Source organism: Pygocentrus nattereri, chromosome 4 (genome assembly GCF_015220715.1).
Source record: "Pygocentrus nattereri isolate fPygNat1 chromosome 4, fPygNat1.pri, whole genome shotgun sequence".
Taxonomy (NCBI): Eukaryota; Metazoa; Chordata; class Actinopteri; order Characiformes; family Serrasalmidae; genus Pygocentrus; species Pygocentrus nattereri.
Window position 1 is genome coordinate 3,480,052 of NC_051214.1, and position 21,014 is coordinate 3,501,065.

The 21,014-nt window shown below is 42.5% G+C and overlaps 2 protein-coding genes across 2 annotated transcripts in view; one reads left to right on the plus strand and one right to left on the minus strand.

Annotated features, from left to right (window-relative positions):
- Positions 1-10,382, plus strand: part of il20ra (interleukin 20 receptor, alpha) — a 19,083-nt gene extending 8,701 nt beyond the window's left edge. Inside the window, exons 4-7 of the mRNA XM_017720789.2 lie at positions 1,636-1,811; positions 3,341-3,485; positions 7,369-7,508; positions 8,687-10,382. Coding sequence (XP_017576278.1) covers positions 1,636-1,811; positions 3,341-3,485; positions 7,369-7,508; positions 8,687-9,448 — 1,223 coding nt within the window. The 3' untranslated portion in view covers positions 9,449-10,382. The remainder of the gene's footprint in view (positions 1-1,635; positions 1,812-3,340; positions 3,486-7,368; positions 7,509-8,686) is intronic.
- A 1,822-nt stretch (positions 10,383-12,204) lies between these two features.
- LOC108441308 (E3 ubiquitin/ISG15 ligase TRIM25-like) lies at positions 12,205-20,844 on the minus strand. The gene is made up of 8 exons (XM_017720779.2): positions 19,136-20,844; positions 18,664-18,759; positions 16,191-16,424; positions 15,377-15,536; positions 15,108-15,164; positions 14,842-14,901; positions 14,631-14,690; positions 12,205-12,904 (listed from the first exon to the last, which is right to left on the minus strand). Exons 1-8 carry the CDS (start codon positions 19,724-19,726, stop codon positions 12,384-12,386), a joined length of 1,779 nt encoding a protein of 592 aa, XP_017576268.1. The 5' UTR covers positions 19,727-20,844; the 3' UTR covers positions 12,205-12,383.
- Between the last annotated feature and the right edge of the window lie 170 nt (positions 20,845-21,014).

Here is a 21,014-nt window from a genome sequence, read left to right on the forward strand (position 1 = left end):
ATTAATGGATGGATGAAAACAGTGAATGAGAGATGAGATGAGCTTCTCTAAAAAGCCCAGTAATGATCGGCCTCTGATGGTTCAGACGTTCTCAGCACCGTGAAGCTTTACGGGACGTCGAAACCGAAGATCTAGGCATTCGTTTTGTTCTTAGTGGAGATATGATACGCCACCAGCTCTCACATGAGAAGCAGCTTGAATGAAGATCCTCAGCTTCTAAATCTCTTTTGGCTGTAAATCAGTGTGAAAACGAAAGCAGGACATTCGTAATTTGTCATATTCTTAAACATTCGTATTTGCACAGATTTGCTTTTTGGCTGTTTCCTTGTTTGCTGAGCACTTCTACGACTTTTCATCACTTAAAGTAATTGCAGATCTTTTCGCAAGCTTATCTAACGAGGCGGACCGCCTGCAATAACAGCCCTAATAAAACCCACTCACTATCTCTGGACTTTGATCATCAGCAGGATATTTGCAGCAGGCAATCTGAAGTTTATAATCAATAAACTCAGTGCTGCAGGATTAACCGCTGTAGAGTAACTGAGGCATATTTGAACCATGTAGAATAATAAGACTTTCCTTTTTCTCTAAACCAAATGACCTCACAACACCGGTCAGAGGTTTATCCGATCTCAAGACGTCTAAGACAAATGCTGATACTTACAACACAGTACAAACCCACTTCAGTTAGCCCCTTCAGCTCCTTGGGACCACCGGTGATCTGTACTGAAGTTTCTCCGTTCTGGGCGACTTTCTCCTTTCACTCCACTACATTTCAGAGTCTAATATCCGACTTTTTCCTCCTACATTTTGAGAAATCTGTCGTTCCTTTTGGTTTCTGTGTGTATAAAAACGTAACATGTCAAAACGAAAGAAGCGCAAAGCCAGAGCACCAATCAGGGCCCAGCGGTCACTTTGTTTAGAGCTGGTTTTGACCTGTTGGTCATACCGACCCAGTGCAGCACGCGGTTCAACGTCAGCGCAGCAGCGTAAAACTTTGGGAGAGTCTGTTCAACATAAATGATGAACTAACCTAACTTTGTGTAAATAGAGCTCAATATAGAAATATGTCCACATATGCAGTCGAGACTGACGCGGCTTTTTTCTGAATTTCTACAAACACCATTTCATTTTATAGTAAATGAGTTTGGGCTGGTTTATGTTTATGAACAGACGCCTACAGATCAACATAGTAAAGGAGCTCATCTGTGATCCTGAGTTTAAAGCCAGTTTTTATTCAACTTAAACTTGGAACTAAGTAAATGAATCTTTTAGTACTTTTACTTTATACTTAAGTACATTTGAAGGTAAATACTTTAGTACTTTTACTCAAGTGGAGGTCTAACGGGAGGAACTTCTACTTTTACTGGAGGAATATTTTACCGTATCTCTACTTTAACTCAAGTACATGATTGGTGCACTTTGTCCACCACTGACCTGAGAAGCATTTCTGCATATCAGAGCCAGGTGTGTTGGATCAGAACTCTGCAGGGTGGTAGATCTCTGGGACCAGGTTTGAGCACCCCTGCATTTAACCATTCAAATGCTTCAAATACCACTGTCTTTACTAAAGAACCCTTGAGGAACCCCCTTTGCTAAAAGACTTCGGTTCTTCGGTTCTTCTCTCTCCAACAGCGATCTTCGGGCCTCCAAGTGTGAAGTTGACTCTGGTGGACAACTATGTGCACGTAAGGCTGAAGGGTCCGTTCAGATGGAAGAGCAGCAGGATGAAGAGAGGCTACTCTGTCTGGAAGATCTTCCCCCACATGGTCTACAACATCTCCGTTTACAACAACAGGAGCAAACACTTGGTAGGTGTTCACTGTTTTCAGGGAAATGATGAAACATGATCCACGATATCTGCTTCTGTCCTGCTTTCTCACAAAGACAGCCAGCAGGCATCACCTGTCTGAGAAGAGCACCTGATCTAGAACCAGTTTTTGTGAGATATTATAGGTTGAAACCTGGGAGGAACCTGATCCCGGGCTTGAGGTCATGTGAAAACAAATCCGAACACAGCGACAATGAAGATGTTGGAGGAGAGTTTGGTTGCTTTGGAGCATGATTGACAATAAAATAACAATATTATATTGTTATATGCCATCACTATACATTATTATATTGACAGTATAGTCTTTACAAAGGCTTAATAAACGTGCTATTCGGGTTTTTACATGTAAATGTCTGAAAGTGCCCCAAAAGCTAAAACAAATTTCTAGTCTGTTTATACCCTCACCGGCCACTTTATTAGGTACACCTGTTTAATTGCTTGTTAACACAAATAGCTAATCAGCCAATCACACGGCCGCAACACTGCTTGTTCACGCACAACCATCTCTAGGCTTCACAGAGAACGGTCCGAGAAAGAGGAAATATCCAGTGAGCGGACAGTTGTGTGGACGAAAATGCCTTGTTGATGTGAGAGGTCAGAGGAGAACGGGCAGACTGGTTCCAGATGATAGAAAGGCAACAGGAACTCAAATAACCAACCAGAATCTCTGAGGAACGTTTCCAACACCTTGTTGAAAGGTGTTGGACACACTTCACATTATTAAAAGTATAAGACAAAGTTTTCCTTGGATGCTCGGAAGAGAACGGCGTATCAGCCAGTTTTACATTGAGTTTATTTTACATATTTAAATTATATATTATATATTATAAATTATTTAATATTAAAGCACCATTGTCCATTTGATCAGCTCCACTTACTATAGCCATACCATGGACCCTCACAGAGCAGGTGCTGTTTGGGTGGTGGATCATTCTCAGCAGTGCAGTAACACTGACATGGTGGTGGTGTGTTAGTGTGTGTTGCGCTGGTCTGAGTGGATCAGACACAGCAGTGCTGCTGGAGTTTTTAAACACTGTGTCCACTCACTGTCCACTCTATTAGACACTCCTACCTTGTCAGTCCACCTTGTAGGTGTAAAGTCAGAGACGACAGCTCATCTGCTGCTGCACAGTTTGGGTTGGTCATCCTCTAGTCCTTCAGCAGTGGTCACAGGATGCTGCCCACAGGACGCTGTTGGCTGGATATTTTTGGTGGGTGGACTATTCTTAGTCCAGCAATGACACTAAAACCTCCAGCAGCACTGCTGTGTTTGATCCACTCAGTCCAGCGCAACTCACTAGTACTTGCTTTGTGGGGGTCCATGGGGGTCCTGACCACTGAAGAACAGGGTAACAGAGTAACAGAGAAACAGATGGACTACAGTCTGTAACTGTAGAACTACAGAGTGCAGCTATACGGTCAGTGGAGCTGATAAGATGGACAGTAACCTTATCCAGTCGCTTACTGTGACATTCACACCTTCTTCTTTCTATTTGGATGTTTTCCCAGCACCACTTCCTCCTGCAAAACGACTCGCTGAGACTGGGGCCTCTGGAATATGAATCAGTGCAGTGTGTGAAGGCTGACTCGCTCTCGCTGTCTCTCCCTCTGGCCAGCATCCCGTCTGACTGGAGCTGCATCTTACTTCCGCCAGGTAACGTGAGAAAAGCAGCCAGGGCACTTTCACAGCTCTAGCTTTATACCCCAAGGCTTAGGTAGCAGATAGCTATGCTGACTGACCTGCTGCTTCATATCTCTATAGTGTGCTTTAATCTGAGCTTTGCGCTCATGTTGGTTTCTAATAGAGCCATATAACAAAAACACAGTGTCACAATACTTCAAGAACCTTTTATATCACTATACTTATCATATGTTATTTACTTCTGATCAATCAAAACAAGCAAAAATGAACCAGAAGTGCCACATTAAAAAAATAGCATCAAAACCAATGAATAGAATGATTTGTATTAAACGTTTCACATCACTGCAATAATTCCAATGAAACTGCACTAATTATGCACCTAATGCAATTTAAGTACGGATGGCATCTATGATAAATTCAAAGAAGCATATTGGAGCTTATTTGTGAAGTAATTTATCACGATAATGATAAATATCGTCATTTAGCCCAGCTCTACACTCTTAAACCTGATGGCACTTCAAGGGTTCTTTAGTAAAGGCACCCTTTACCCTTTGCATGATTAATAGGGTCTTTGCATCGTGACGGGGTTCTTCAGATCGATGACGAATGTGCTCTATAGAGAACTTCTTTAAAAAAGGGTTCTGTTGTTGTTACGATGCCAAGCTTGTAATAATAGAACAACCACTTTTGGTGCTACATAGAACCCTTCTCAAAAAGGTTCATTGACACTTTCTTTGGATGTCACCTTTGTAAGCATCCATGAGCACGTTCATAACATGTTATAATGCATTCATAAGGCACTATAAACATGGCTATTCATATTTATAAAAATGCATTACATGTTACTTAGTTAGTTGTTAACATAATGCATTATAAGTACTGTTCATGACACATTATAAGAGCTCATAAGCTGTACATGTGCGCTCTAAGTAAAGTGAAGCATACAGGATTAAAGCCTCCTCCAGTGTTAGGAGTGAGGCTTCAAGCTGAAGTAAGGTGTTGTGCTGAATTTTCACTCCCTGCATAATCAGGTTCATGCACACATGAGGACGTATGGATTCTAGATTATGTTTGCAATTTTTTGAAACTTTAATATTAAATCTAAAGCAGAGAGCTAATAGTAGGTTTTGCAGTGATCTGGCTGTGTGTTTGTGCTGTATTTCTAGTTGTGGGATGTTGGAGCTGGTTTCTCTCAGTCTCAGTGATGGCAGGTTATGCTGAGTGTTCTGATGTATGAATCGTCGCTATTTTAAACCCTTTGTTTATAATATGAAGACTAAATGCAGAGATATAACAGCAGCGAGTGGGTTTTGGGTGATTTTGGACGGTCACAGGTGGATGAAATCACTCTGGATGGTGAGGCGGAATCAGATGAGTGACCTTGTGTGTGTGTCATGTTGCTGTTTTAACCCAATAATATCAGGATTTTGGTGATTTTCTGAGTCAAATTACTCACTGATGCTGACGTCATGGCTTGATGATGTCATGCTAGCTAGTTAGGGCCGGGTCTACCAATTGGTTTCATATTGAATGTGTATCATGTCTGTGGCTTAAACCGTTCTGACATTACAAAGGCTAGAATTGAATTACATGTTCTAAGGTTTAACAGTCGTTAATAGAAAGAAGCAACAGAAATAGTGAATGTAGTCTATAGCGTTCATATGCATCCATGAAGCGGGGTTTCAGGATTCAATGCAATAGCTGTGGTCAATCATGGCTGCGTTCAGCTACAAAGACAAGTTTTGCTCATTTTTATAGTTGACAGGGAGTCATAATGTATCCTGAACCACAACAGACAATTCAATGTGACCTTATTGAAGAGCTCAATGCATTTTGATTGGGTTGAGAGACGTTTTTCAGAAGAGATTCACAGAAAGGATTTGGGTGACTATTGATGTCTAGTGTGATCTACTACTTCTGAGTTACGTGAGAAATTGCGTGAATTAGATCACCAAATTGTTCCATTGGCATCAAACCACAGGGATTACAGTCCCAAAATAGCCGGCTGTTTATGGTCCATCTACTTGCCTGTGAAAGATTTAAAAACAGTGCCTGCATTAGAATAATGCAGGTTTGTTGGGGGACAAAAGCACCTGTTCTGCTGCTGACTGAAACGGAAGTACAGGATAAGGATCAAGGACACGTTTGGCCTGTACATTTAAACCTGCCATTCCCAATTCCTGGAATTTCATCTGTCGCAGTGTTTTGTCTTTGTGTTATTGCGCTACTGTGAAGTGACTGGACTGGTTTGGGTGCAAAGGACTCCTTAAGCTGCACCTCATTCCTCCGTGAATCATTAAACAGGCTTATCGCAGGGGCTTTCCCCCGACCCGTGGACGAGCTGTGCTTCCTTCTGAAAAAAATTCACCCTTCCAAGGGCCTCCAGTCTCTCTCTGTGCTTCTCGCTCTTATTTCAAAGAAGGCAATGAGCGCATGTTGAAGAGAGATAAGTTCTTAAAGTTTCATTGCGGGAAAGTTGGACACACCTACTCTTGAAGGGTAATTTTTGGTAATACTGAAGACATTGAATCTATTCTATTATTGAATCTTGACTTGATTCAGTTTTACACATTCTTGGCATTCTCTCCAGCAAGTTCACGAGGAGCCCGCCTATGGTGCATTCCCAACAGGACTGAAGAAGATGCATATTGTTGTTGGAAAAAAAACCTTGTATCTCTAAAATGGCAACTTTACAGGAGAAGGAAAAAACTAACTTTACTTATAATGTAAGTCAATGGAACCAGAAATTTTTCAATGTCATTTTGGGCCATTTCTTTTGGTCCACTCATCAGGAAATTTACATATAATGTAAAGGGCAACAAACCTGTTGAAATTATGTCAAAAACTGAAAAACGTCAAAAAAAAATGAAGATACAAGGTTTTCCTCCAGCAGCTTGTTATGGTGTGACTTTGTTAGGGGAATTTGAAAATCATTTTTTAAAGTTTAAATAAATTGGAAAAAAATTCATAGATTTGCATAAACTTTACCTGTTTAGCCGGGTACCACGCCAGTAACAGCCTCAAAGTCGAGTATTAAGGTACATATTCCAAGCAGCTACTGGGAGCCAGTGGAGTAAGATGCAGCTCCTGTAACTTGGGTACTAAACTGCACTGGTTGAAGGTCAGTTAGGCCGCTGCAGTTTGAAGCCTTTACAGTAACAGAAAGCACAGCCTACAGGGAGTTGCGCTAGTCAAGTCATGAGTCGATCAGCATACTCCATAAAGTAATCAGACCACAACAATATGGGCTGAGAAGGTCAGCTGGTTGTCAGTCATGACCTTGAGGTTCAAGTGGACTGTACAAATGACACTGATGGGATATATAAAAGCTTGCAAGGTCATCTTGGATGATGAAAAGCTCCCCTCTGAGAGATACGGCAGTAAAAGACCTGATCCAAGATGCTGTACAATTATCCAAACTTCAATATCTGAGAGGAAGTCAGAGAGTTTTGTTGGGACTGAGGCAACGTGTCAACGTGAAATGCTGGGGCATCTTGAGAAAAGGACAGATGTAGCTGGGTGTGGTCTAGCAATGAAAGGAGAAGCTGTGTGGGTGGATGATTGGTCGTACAGAGGTCATGTATGAGAAGAATATTAGGGGGCCAAGCACGGATTCCTGGGGTACACCACTTGTTACTTTACCTGACTTGGACACCTCTCTCAATGCCTTGCACGTCACGTAGAGATCATATCATTTGAGTGGCGTTCCTGTACAGCAGGATCAGATGGTTCAGTTCAGAATACTTACATGAGGTGGAAGCAGACGACTGAGTTTCAGTATACGTATGTGTCCTAAATGAAAAGGCGAACATAACTGCTAGCTTATAGTACTATTCTCTCTCTCCTGCTATCAACCGTACCATCTGTGTTTTATTGTTCTTTTTTCCTTTTCCAGACCCGTTTACAGCTCAGATGCTGGTGCTGATATTGGGAGGTGTCGTTCCCACTGCCATTTGTCTGTTTGTGTTGGCTGCAGTCGGGGGCTTCGCTTATTACTACATCTGTGGTCACAAGCAGAAGCTTCCCATGAGCACGGTGAGCCACACTAAGGGAACCCCTAAGGGAATATTTTAACATGAACATGCCTGTTAGAGCTACATCTTAATATAGCTACATCTGGCACTTGCCAGAATGTCTAGGAGGGGCAGATTTCTGGTGAATCTGCTTAGGTTACAAGGTGAAATCTTTAAGCAGACCACGTTTCCAGAAAGCTGCCCTCCTGCATAGTTTAGTCCCACATTACTGTAGAAATGAGATGCTACTGAAAATTTGGAGTGGTTGGTCAAATGTGATAGATGATGACAGCTGCTCCTTCTGGTAGCCAGTTTCCATCATTTGTCAATTTCTTCTCTGCAGTCACTTCCGAGAGCTGCTCTTCTGGACCAGTTCCATTTCTTATTTCTACCCCTACCTCTTATTTTTGAGTGTCACATTGCCCCAACTGGCCTACAAGGGGTAGTGGTTGAGATCTTCCCTCTGAAATGAGACCCTCAAATAAAAGAGCATCTCTTCATTAACAGCTACCAGCGCCGCTCTGTGGGCGACCCTGCCCGTCTGCAGGGACAGCAGAGGAGGGGAAAGTTCAGCTCCTCACTGCTGGGCTTTAGTTACATTTAGGGATCATACGCCTTCAAAGGGGGGGGCAATTATTCATTATCACCCCCCCCTAATTCTTCAGTGATATGAAGCTGAAGTCAGATGTTCACCAGATTCTTGTTTGTATTTTCCCGTTCCACCTTAAATAGCCATTACATTCTGGCGCTTCAGGCATCAGAACTGCTGGACTTTTTAAGGTGGAATGGGAAAATTAGCTAGCTAGCTACCGAGACATTAGCATGCTATCAGTGGTGTTTTATGCTTGATATGAAGAAACACAACCAAAATGCACTGAAACAACATTAAGCTAAGACAATACAGTGTTTATCGTAATTTTTTAATGTTGAAAATTCTCTCATTCCGGCTTTTCTTTCTTTCTTATAACATTCTGGTTGAAGTGTCTCTGAGAAACCTCTGTTTGGAGGGTCATGTAGCCCTAACACTTCACCCTCCCCCTCTATCTCAACTAAAACTGGGACACCCTACCCCTAGACATGAGCACACAAAACAGAGAGGTAGGGCTAAGTGGTAGGGGCAAGGGATGATATGGGACTGGGCCTATGTTTTGCTCGGACACCCAACACCGAAAGTGCTGATCATTTTTCTTCTCATGGCAGGATTTGGTTCATGTCAACGAGAAACAAAAGTTGTTCCAGCCAGACCAACCTGTAACCATCATCAACCTGAACCTGATCTCCACCAATCTGAGCACGCAGGAGTCCAAGCTGGGGCCTTGGGGTACTCATCACCACTTCGTCGGTGGGAATGAGCGCCTGCAGCCCATCCGGGCTTTGCCACCTGGAAGAGCAGGGGAACCTGAGGAAGGAGAGATAGTACAGGCCTATGCTACACAGGATGTCCAACATCAAGCTGAATTTGACAGTGCCTCTGATGCTGCTTCAGATCTGGGGTCCAGTGATGAATTTCTGAGTGACGACTATGGGCTGGTGCTCCGTGAGCAGAACCCCCAGCTAGACATGACTGGCTTGATGGTACCGAACATACTTAACCAAAAGGTGGAGGAGCCACCGGAGTGTAAGGTCGACCTGTACATGGCGCAGAGCAGAGAGAGAGACTCAGAGAAAAGTTATGAGGAGGAGGCGGAGGAGGAGGTGAAGGAAGATGGAACATTTTTGGACTGGGACCCACGGACTGGGGTGCTGAAGATCCCTCTGCTCTGCCATTTGGGCCCAGAAGGTCCCACAGATTCAAAGAAGGAGAGAGAACCAAAGACAAGAGTGGACACAGAGTTGCTCCAGCGCAGGCCCATCCTAACCAGTGTGGTTGTCAGACAGTGCTCAGAGGAGAGTGGAGAGGAGGACGTCTTCTCGAAAATGGAGAAACAATGGGGGCTGCAGATCCAGAGCAGTTCTGAATGAACGTTTGCGTGGAGGAGGAAGATACGTGAACGTCCTCCTGCTTTTGCGGATGCTGCTCAGGATTCAGGTTCCCGAAAAGATCACAGTGTAAGAATGAATGTGTCGCTGCCAGCACTGAGTATCGGCCACTGATACTGATCCTGTACTTTTTATGTGAAAACATTTTTCCTGAAAACCTGAGTTGGTGCTCCGTCAGAGGACAGACATCTGTTGTCTTAGACCGGAGGTCTTCAAACCGTCTGGAAGGCCCTGAATAACTGGCTTGGTAACCTCTGTCTTGGAGGGTTAAAGTAATCTTAACTATCTGTAAAAGTGCTCAACCTGATATTCACTCTGCTTATCACTGTGATCTGGGTGCTACGATGCTTTTGTAGACCCCTCATAAATATTACGTCAAAAGCACAACCTTCGTGAACTAAAACTGTTTATTTGTCATTTAAAGAGGCTGATTTTGAGCTTGTTTAAATATTTTATATGCTATAAACTGAAGGCACGTTATAAGTGAAGGGGTTTAACAGAGTCGGTGGTGGAGGGTTCATGTAACTCATGCTCTGATTGTTTCCATCATACTTTGAATGTAGGCTTTGGAAATTGTACAGTATTTTTTTAAAACTTGAAATCTAACTTTTCTAATTTTCTGTTAAACTGTTAAAAATATTCTGCATTTATTTTAGGGCAATTTTTTGATTATTTTTCTGAAAGATGACTGTAATTCTGGTTATGGTTGTGCTGTCGTGTATAACAATGAAGGTTTGTATTTTATATCACTGCACTGCAATGTACAATTTTACAATGTGAAAGCTCAAGTTCATAGTGCTGCAGGATATTACACATAAAAGCTCTTTGATTCTGGTTTCCTAAATGAAGGACATCCATGAAGGATTAATATGGTGTATATATATATATATATTTTTTTTTTTTTTTTAATTTTTGTAATAGTTTGAAAATGTCTGTTGCTCTTTATATTATGTGTGAATTTCATGATGAATACACTACAAAAATGACCCAAAATGACTTGGAAAATATTCTGGTTCCATTGACTTACATTATAAGCAAAGTAGGTTTTTTCCCTCTCCTGTAAAGTTGCTATTTTCCAAATGTAAAATTTATTTTTCCCATTTTTCATAACTGTCTCTTTGTTGGAATTGTAATGGAGATTCTCGGCAAAATAAACTCACGGACCAAAGATTAAATCCTATGTATAGCCAACATATTTTCCTGTGGTTCTGGTGGTTGAAAAAAAACATACCATAGAAAAGAATGTAGGTGACATATAACAATGCAAATTACTGCTTTATTTCGTGTATTTAAAAAATAAACAGTCAGAAATGCAGCTGGCACCTTAAAAAGGCAGACATCACCTCTTAAAACATTCCCCGTCTTTGTCTATCAGTCTCCAACACTTGTTGGCAGATTCCCTGTTGACGTCCGGAGTTCTTGGAAACTTTGTGTAGGTTTGGTCGGTTGGTCTGACCTGGATTAACTGCCAGTGGTTTAAGATGTTCTCCATTTGTAGATGATCATTGAGAAAGGGGAGTGATTGGCTACAAACAGCGCAGAACCGTACATCTACAAACCGCAACAACAAGGTAGACGTGCCTGATAAAATGGTTAATGAGAGAAATCTGGCTCCCTCTTCTGGTTCCTTATAGAACTCCAGTATACAACAGCAGCCTTGTGCTTACTCCTCCAGGCCAAAGGTTCAATGCAGTGTGCTGTAAAGAGTGCCTAAGCTGCTCAGTTGGGTTACTAGACTGTCTCAAGGCCTGACACTCCTTTGCCATATCTCTACACCAGTGGTTAGCAACCCTGCTCCTGGAGATCCAACTTCCTGCAGAGTCCATGTCCAACCCTAAGTGACCCCTCCTGATGCACGTATCGCCTTCACAAGTCCTTGACTTGTCCCTAACTAAAAGAAGTGTGTAACATTGGGGTTGGCGTTGAAACCTGCAGGAGGGTTGGTGACCCACCTGGCTTAAAAAGGGTTGACCTGCTGATGAGGCCTGGGGTCATTGAGATTTATATAATTTGTATAGGAAATTACATTTTGAACTGTTATTGTTATTAAAACAGAAGTGTAAAGACTATATTAAGTAATTTTTTATTATAAAATCACTTTTGTTATTAATCACATTTTATTATAAAATCACTTAAAATTTGAACAAATAACATTTATAGAATATTAATAAATAATTATATATATATACAGTATCTCACAAAAGTGAGTGCACCCCTCTCACATTTCTGCAAATATTTTGTTACACCTTTTGATGGGACGACACTATAGAAATGAAACTCTGATATAAGTTAAAGTGGTCAGTGTGCAGCTTGTATAGCAGTGCAGATTTACTGTCCTCTGAAAAGAACAACACACAGACATTAAAGTCTAAATAGCTGGCAGCACGTCCCATCAAAAGTGTGATGTGAGAGGTGCACTCACATTTGTGAGATACTGTATATATATATATAATGCAATGATGTGCTAATCATGTGAACCATATTTTTAAAGGAAAATAATATAAAGACGACATATCAAATGTGGAAACCTTATTCCTTTAACAGCACTCTGTAAGCGTTTGGGAACTGAGGAGATGCTGCTGTAGTTCTGAAAGTGAAATGTTGTCCCATCTTGTTTGATACAGGACTTCAGCTGCTCAACAGTTTGCGGTCAACTTTGTCATATTTTTCACTTTATTATGCGCCAAATGTTCTCAGTTGGTGACAGATCTAGACTGCAGGCAGGTCAGTTAAGCACTTGGACTCTTTTAATATGAAGCAAAGCTGTTGTAATACATGCAGAATGTGGTTTTACATTGTCTTGCTGAAATAATCAAGGCCTTTCCTGAAAAAGACGTCGTCTGGATGGCAGCATATGTTGCCAAGACATCTATATATCGCTCAGCATTAATTAAAGGCACAATATACAATAGATTCATCAGTTTGGGTCAAGTAACCTCACAGTTCCTACAACCCTAAGCCCAGCGTACAGCGGCTGAGTGAATGTGGTGTGGACTGTGTGTAGGAGGGTCAGTGTGTCAGAGACGCTGTAGAAGGACAGAGTTCCTGCCCTGTGATCCACATACACTCCTATTCTGGAGGAAGATGGAGCTGAGAGCTCAGTCTTAATGTTGTTGTGCCAGAAAGTGAGATTCTTAGAACAGCTCAGACTCCAGGACTGATTGTTGAATCCAAACCTGCTCTCATCACCATCTCCTTTCCTGCTGATCCCTTTATATGACACTGATATGCCCACCCACTCCCTGTAGCTCCACTCAACTTCCCAGTAACAGCGTCCACTCACACTCTCCTTAGACAACACTTGAGTCCAGTAGTCAAATCTCTCTGGATGGTCAGAGTAACGCTGGTCTCCTCCTCTCCACTTCACCACTCTGTTCTGCTCAGACAGACTGAGTTCATGATTTACTGTGTTTGGATCCAGAGTCAGTCGACAGAAATCTGAAATAAAGAAAAATAAGCTGTGGGAAGAAACCTGATATCTCAATTTTTGTTGTTTTTAGTTTTTGACATAATTTGAAGATGCCTGTTGGCATTTCCATTGCATGTAGATGTCAAGAGGAATGAACCAAAGGAAATGGCTTGAAAAAAAGTTTTGTTCCATTGACTTACATTAACTGTAAAGTAGCTTTTTGCTTTTCCTGTAAAGTTTTCTTCCAACAACATATATATATATATATATATATATATATATATATATATATATATAAAATATATATATTTCCAAAAGTATTCGGTCGTCTGGCTTCACACACATATGAACCTGAGTGAGATCCCATTCTTAATCTATAGGGTTTAATATGATGTCGGCCCACCCTTTGCAGCTATAACAGCTTCAGCTCTTCTGGGAAGGCTTTCCATAAGGGTTAGGAGTGTTTATGGGAATTTCTGACCGTTCTTCCAGAAGCACATTTGTGAGGTCAGACTCTGATGTTGGACGAGAAGGCCTGGCTCACAGTCTCCACTCTAATTCATCCCAAAGGTGTTCTATGGGGTTGAGGTCAGGACTCTGTGCAGGCCAGTCAAGTTCTTCCACACCAAACTGGCTCATCCATGTCTTTATGGACCTGCTTTGTGCACTGGTGGGCAGTCATGTTGGAACAGGAAGGGGCCGTCCCCAAACTTTCCACAAAGTTGGGAGCATGAAATTGTCCAGAATCTCTTGGTGCTGAAGCTTTAAGAGTTCCTTTCACTGGAACTAAGGGGCCGAGCCCAACTCCTGAAAAACAACCCCACACCATGATCCCCCCTCCACCAAACTTTACACTCAGCACAATGCAGTCAGACAAGTACCGTCTCCTGGCAACCGCCAAACCCAGATTCGTCCATCGGATTGCCAGATGGAGAAGCGTGATTGGTCACTCCAGAGAACTCGTCTCCACTGCTCTAGAGTCCAGTGGTGGCGCTTTACTCCACTGCATTCCACTCTTTCCATTGCGCTTGGTGATGTAAGGCTTGGATGCAGCTGCTCGGCCATGGAAACCCATTCCATGAAGCTCTCTACGCTGTTCTTGAGCTGATCTGAAGGCCACGTGAAGTTCGGAGGTCTGTAGTGATTGACTCTGCAGAAAGTTGGTGACCACTGTGCACTATGCTCCTCAGCATCCGCTGACCGCTCTGTCATTTTACGTGGCCGACCACTTCGTGGCTGAGTTGCTGTCGTTCCCAATCGCTTCCACTTTGTTATAATCCCACTGACAGTTGACTGTGGAATATTTAGTAGTGAGGAAATTTCACGACTGGACTGGCGTCCGATCACGGTACCACGCTGGAATTCACTGAGCTCCTGAGAGCGACCCATTCTTTCACCAATGTCTGTAGAAGCAGTCTGCAGGCCTAGGGGCTCGGCTTCATACACCTGTGGCCATGGAAGTGATTGGAATACCTGAATTCAGTGATTTGGATGGGTGAGTGAATACTTTTGGAAATATATATAAATGAAATATATAAATAAATGAAAAATGGTGTGATCATATGGTTTATATTTAACCATCAAAAGATTCTCATGTTTTCAATGATGTGAAACACTGATTCTATCATGTTGTTTAAAATGAATTCTGTTCCAGAAGGAAACAGTGTGCACATTCAGAATAGCAACATCTAGCAATGCCTAAACAAAAGAGGAGATTAAAAGACAGAAATGGGCATTTTTAAGTGTTCTACATACACTGTAGAAAATCTTCTCTGGTTCTCGGCTCTGAGGATGAGATCGTCTGAACTGCTGCAGCTGTGGAGACACACAAACACACTGATTTCACAGACGGAATGAAGGAGTGTGTGTGTGTGTGTGTGTGTGTGTGTGTGTGTGTGTGTGTGTGTGTGTGTGTGTGTGTGTGTGTGTGTGTGTGTGAGAGTGTGTGTGTGTGTGTTCTACATACACTGTAGAAAGTCTTCTCTGGTTCTCGGCTCTGAGGATAAAATCTTCTGAACTGCTGCAGCTGTGGAGACACACAAACACACTGACGTAACCAGTGCTGAAGTACTAAGCACACGTGGAAATTGTATCTATGAAACTGGCCTGCCCACTGGCCATGTGTGTGTGTGTGTTTGTGTGAGTGTGTGTGTGTGTGTGTGTGTGTGTTTGTGTGAGTGTGTGTGTGTGTGTGTGTGTGTGTGTGTGTGTGTGTGTGTGTATTCTACATACACTGTCGAAAACCTCTGTTTTTTGTCTCTGAGGATAAAGTCATCTGAACTGCTGCAGCTGTGGAGACACACATGTGGTTTGAGGGGTGAGACCAGACAGTACAACTGCAGCTTTCTTCATATCAAACAAACCTGCACAACTGGCACCATAAAAATCTAAATAAATAAACTAAAGAAAGAAACACCTGTTGATAAAACTGAAAGTTTGCATACAAATCAGTCCAAAAATTTATTTTATTTCCCTCTGTTTCCAGCAGAAGCTCCTCTTACCCTGTGGAGAGATTTTCCTGAACTCCTCCCTGCAGAATTCCTCTAGTCTGTCTTTCAGATCAGAGAGAGATTTCCTCACTCCATCAAATGAGGGATGTTGATGGACAGTGATGCTGGAGGAGTCCTCACATCCAGCAGAGACACTCAGAGCCTGGAAGCTCTACAGAGAGAAAACAGAGCAGAGAGAGTTAAAGGCGGAATGAACTATGTCAAATTAGACGAGAGACACTGGCGACTATGGTGAACTATAAAAATGGACCAAAAACGGCAGCAGCAGTCGTGTTGTCCACTTTTGTCCATTTAATATACAGCAGCATGTCATACAATGTTAGAAACTACATATTCTATCTGGCATTACTTTTCAATTCAACACGGTTTAAGGCGAATGTGAGCACTTAGACATGCAGATAACACCAGGTTATCATAAGCTTCCATAGCCTGTTAGGTACTTAAAAGAGATGGTTCATGTCAAGCGAGTAACAGTAGAAGAACCATTTCTGGTGTTATATAGAACAATATAGAGCCGAATACAACACATTCTCCATCACTCTGGAGACCTATTTAACCATGCAAAGAACCATTTAACCATTTAATTCATGGTTCTAAATAGAAACACTGGCTGTACTAAGGAACCCTTGAAGAACCATCTTTTTTAAGCGTGTAGGTCAAGTGAAAATGTAAGTAGAATATTGGGAGCCAGCTGATTGACTACAAACTCAATATCTGTTGAACAATTATTGCTATGAACTTTTGGTAAGAGGCACTTTAGAGCCTCTGTGAGGAGCAGGTTCCTCTGTAGGTGAGTGATGGTTACCTGGAGGAACTGGATGTGATCCTCTGTGACTGAAAGCTGCTCCAGCTCAGTGTTCCTCCTCTTTAGATCATCAATCTCCTGCTGCAGGTTCTTCAGGAGTTCTTCAGTTTGTCTCAGCTGGTTCTTCTCCTGAATTCTGATCAGCTTTGTTACCTCAGAGCGCTTCTTCTCAATGGAGCGGATCAGCTCAGTGAAGATCCTCTCACTGTCCTCCACTGCTGTCTGTGCAGAGCGCTGTTAGGACACACACACACACTGGAACCTCCATATTTTCAACCTATTCCAACGCCCAGTTCAACAATGCCAGATACTTCTTTATTGAGTGGTTCAACAACTGGGATACAGCAAAAATTTGGAGCATCTAGGGGTCTTCAAGGGCTCTATCAGCCATGCTGTAGCAGTGAGGATCGACATCTGTATATCTAACTTTATTAACTGTTAGTCCCACTTTTCACCCAATAATGTAGACAAGATCCTCCTACCTTTTCAGGAAGAGGCCATTTGACTAACATTCAAAATGACCAATCACAGCCTATGATTTTGTTTTGGCATGCAGGGGTGATTGAGCGAATCCTAGGGATACATTTTTCTCTGAAAGGCTAATTTTTCATCACAATTTCCAGTGAAGGCAGCTGTTCACTATTGCTGACTAGAATTTAGCTGGAAGTACAAACTTTGTTTCCCACTTTAATGCTAAAACCACTCATCACAGATGAACAATCAAAATGCATGTTGAAAGATTCCCGATAGTTGTGACCATCTTCGTATGCAAAAGATATCACAGTCTTTTTCCAAGTGGGCAAAACATCTGAGGCTGAGACCATCTAATCAGGCATATAACAACTATAAAAACTGGGGACCCTCCTGGGTAAAGTGTTGCAGAGATTAGCGGTTGCCCTGAGCTGATGTTGTAACACCAGGGAGCAACGATGAGGTGGACGTATACGCTGAGAGAAGCAAGATTTATGAGGGGCAAATCCATAATCAGGGTCTAGACAGTGCAGGGTCAAAGAGCCAACACGGAGAGATGGAGGGACAGACATAACAAAAAGGAATACAGACTAAACACAAAAAACAGAGGCTAGGAAAAAATAACAGAGACCAGCAGAACAAACACCATACTATATAATACAATACATACAAAGAATGAACTACAAAGACCAGCAAACAGAGACAACGAGGTGATAAACACAGGTGGTACAATTAAAGGCAGGGTCTGGAAACAAGGGGGCAGGACCAGGAAAAAACAAGGAAGCAAAACAAAAGCACATGTAGGACTCGGAAGGGCCATTCGTGACAGATGTCCATTTTGAATTTGATGCCTGCAACATGTTCCAAAAAAGTTGGGATGGGGCAAAAAAAGACTGGTAAAGCTGTGTAATGCTAAAAAAACCTGGTGGTTAATTGGCAACAAGTAACATCCCAGATAGTCTTTCAGAAGTCGAGGAGTGGTCCACCACTCTGTGAAAGACTGCTCCACCAAATAGTGCAAAAATTCAAGAATAACATTTCTCTACATAAAATAGCAAAGAACTTCTGCTTTTCATCATAAAAGGTACAACATTTCATTAAAACACTCAGAGAATCTGGAGAAATCTATGTAGACATATGACAAGGCCAAAAACTAGTATTTGCTGGCCGTGATCTTTGGACACTCAGACGGCACTGCGTTAAAACAGACATGATTCTGTAGTGGAAATCATTGCATGGGCTCAGAAACACTTCTGACAACCACCGTCTGTAAACACAGTTCATCACTGCATCCACAAATGCTGTTAAACTCTAAAACACAAAGAAGAACCCAAATATAAACAGGATCCAGAAACGCTGCCACCTTCTCTGGGCCTGAGCTCATTTAAAATGGACTGAGGGGAAGTGGAAAAGTGACCTGTGGTCCAACGAATCAAGATTTGAAATTCTATTTGGAAATCATGGACACTGTGTCCACTGTGTCCTCCGGGCTAAAGACCAATCAGCTTGTTATCAGTGCACAGTTCAGAAGTCAGTATTCATGAGGATTTAGGGGGCATTAGTGCACATGGCGTGGGTGACCTGCACATCTGTGAAGGCATCATTAATGTTGAATGATATTTTGGCAACATATGCAGCTATCCAGACACACAGCGGTGAACATATATAGACACATAAAAAAATGGGGTTTACATGGTTTGTATATCATTGCATTCAAATTTTATCTACGTTCTGCACAGATGTGATTGTACTTCACACCAACTATCACATATGGAATGCTGTTATCTCAGTTTTCCCAAAGACTGCAAAAACTCATATGTCGTTACTGAGATGTGGCGTTTGGCTTTATCATTGATTTTTAAAGTCAGATTTTTAAAGTCGCTTGAGGCAAAGCGTTCCTTTCTCCTAGGATTTTATTGATGATGTCATCAGCAATTAGTTGACATCAACTTGAACTTCCATCACTTTAAAAATTGGAGGTGATGCAACTCCTGCTACTCACCTTAAGAGTGACCACAGCCTGTTTCAGCTCCTGGAGCTCCTTCTCTTTCTGCTGGAGTCTCTGCTGGGATTTCCTCTGAGCCTCCTTCAGCTGACGCTGATGAAAAATACATTATATGGATTTTAATTTACAAAGACTGCTGTAGAGTTGAAGCTCTCTCTTACATTTAATACCTTCTATATATCATGTGGCCACTACAAAGGTGTAAAAAGGCTGGAAGATTGATGTTGGTCACTGAATGCATTGTCTTGTGTAAAAATGACCACATTTTTAAAAATATATCTTTGCTTCTATTGAACTAGGATCATTATTCAGTTATTTGTCTTCAGACTTGTTAACTCCAAAACTCACATTCATGACTCATTACGTGAAATGATCCACTGAAATGACACTTTAACTCACTAATGCAATTCATTCTAGTTCAGCAACACAATAAACATGAACTGATTCTACAAGATTTATCTTGTCTCACCTGTTTCTCGGTTCTCTCGGCTGCAGCTGCTACTGTATCGTGGCCTTTGTGTTCATGCATCGTACACAAATAACAGATGCAGCTTTGGTCAGTACGGCAGTAGATCTTGACCACTTCATCATGTTGCGAGCAGATCTTCTCCTGTAGTGGTGTGGAGACTTGGACCAGCTGGTGTTTGATCAAGGCTGGAATTTCCAGGTGAGGTTTAAGATGAGTTTCACAGAGAGACGCTACACACACCAAACAGGACTTGATGGCTTTGAGTTTCCTCCCAGTGCAGAAATCACACTCCACATCTCCAGGTCCAGCGTAACAGTGAGCAGGAGAAGCAGCTTGGAGTTCTGTCTTCTTCAGTTTCTCCACCATTTCAGCTATAAAGTAGTTCCTGCGTAGAACAGGCCTCGGAGTGAAGGTCTCTCTGCACTGGGGGCAGCTGTAGACCCCCCTCTGATCCTCATGATCCCAGCAGCCATTAATACACACCACACAGAAACTGTGTCCACAGGGAATGGTCACTGGATCATTCAGCAGATCCAGACAGACTGGACAGCTGAACTGGTCCTGATCTACTGAAATACTGGCCTCTGCCATTTTCCTGATCTCACAGACTGAGAGAGAGAGAGAGAGAGAGAGAGAGAGAGAGAGAGAGAGAGAGCAGCACTCTGGGATAAGTTTCGTTTTCTCTGAACTGAGTAGGAGGGACTTCCTGCCTGTGTTTGTTAATGACTCAATGGCTGTGTTCAAAATAGCACACTGAGCACTTTGTAGGCCAACTACTTGCTACGTTTGGGCCAATAACAGTATGCAAGTGGTGTGACAGGCTGTTTGGAACACAGCCATAGAGAGAGACGATGGACAGAGAGGGAAGGAGAAAGAGAGAAGAAGGAAAGAGATTAATAAAGACAGAATTCCTTCCTGGGAGCCTGGAAAGCGGCCCCTGTGGACCAGAGCCGTCAATGTAGTCTCATGGATTAAATGGGCCCAACTTGTACGAGTAAATCAATGTGTATCTTCAGATCTACTGACTGACTCACAACTCGACTCGGACTCACCCTTGACTGACTCATGACTCCAAGGGTGGGTTGAACGTTGAAGGGACTGAATATGATCTTCCTTGCGCATGTGTGTGTGTGTGTGTATGGGGGGGGGTGTACAGTAATATAATGACCATGCAATAGATGTAATAGTTGGTACAATATGGTGATATAGGCAGCTATATTAACACTAATCAGAAGTCCAGCCACGGTCAGTTATGTCTACTAGGGTGTAGATATTGTGGCGTCCCACCACTGGCCATGCTGTCACAGGATTCCTGGAGGCGTGGCCATGCAAAGAGACCATGCAAAGGGGCTCTCGGGCAGTGCCGAGCTTGGGGAGATAATGTGTTAAAGTTGTTTCTCAGTTTCAGATGTGTTGTTTGTGCTGGTTAATATTGGGCAGTGGGGTCAGTAGAGTGGGGTTGTGTTTTCCGTGAAGCAGAGTTGTGTGGTTATTGGTGACCTGAACAGCGCTGGGCAGTGATATCTCCTCACTGCCTGTTCTAATAAGCACAACTGCCCACGTGCCCAATGCTTCCCACGTCTTACTCTACGCTGACGCTACAGTGTTCATGCTTTTATATGTAAATATAAAATATTCCAATCTCTCTCTCTCTCTCTCTCTCTCACTCACTCACTCACTCTCTATCGCTCTCACTCTCACTCACTTACTCTCTCTCACTATCACTCACTCTCTCTCTCACTCTCTCTATCACTCACTCTCTCTCTCACTCTCTCTATCACTGTCTCTCACTCACTCTCTCTCACTATCGCTCACTCTCTCACTATCCCTCTCACTCTCACTCACTCACTCCCTCACTCTCACTGTCTGTCTTTTTCTG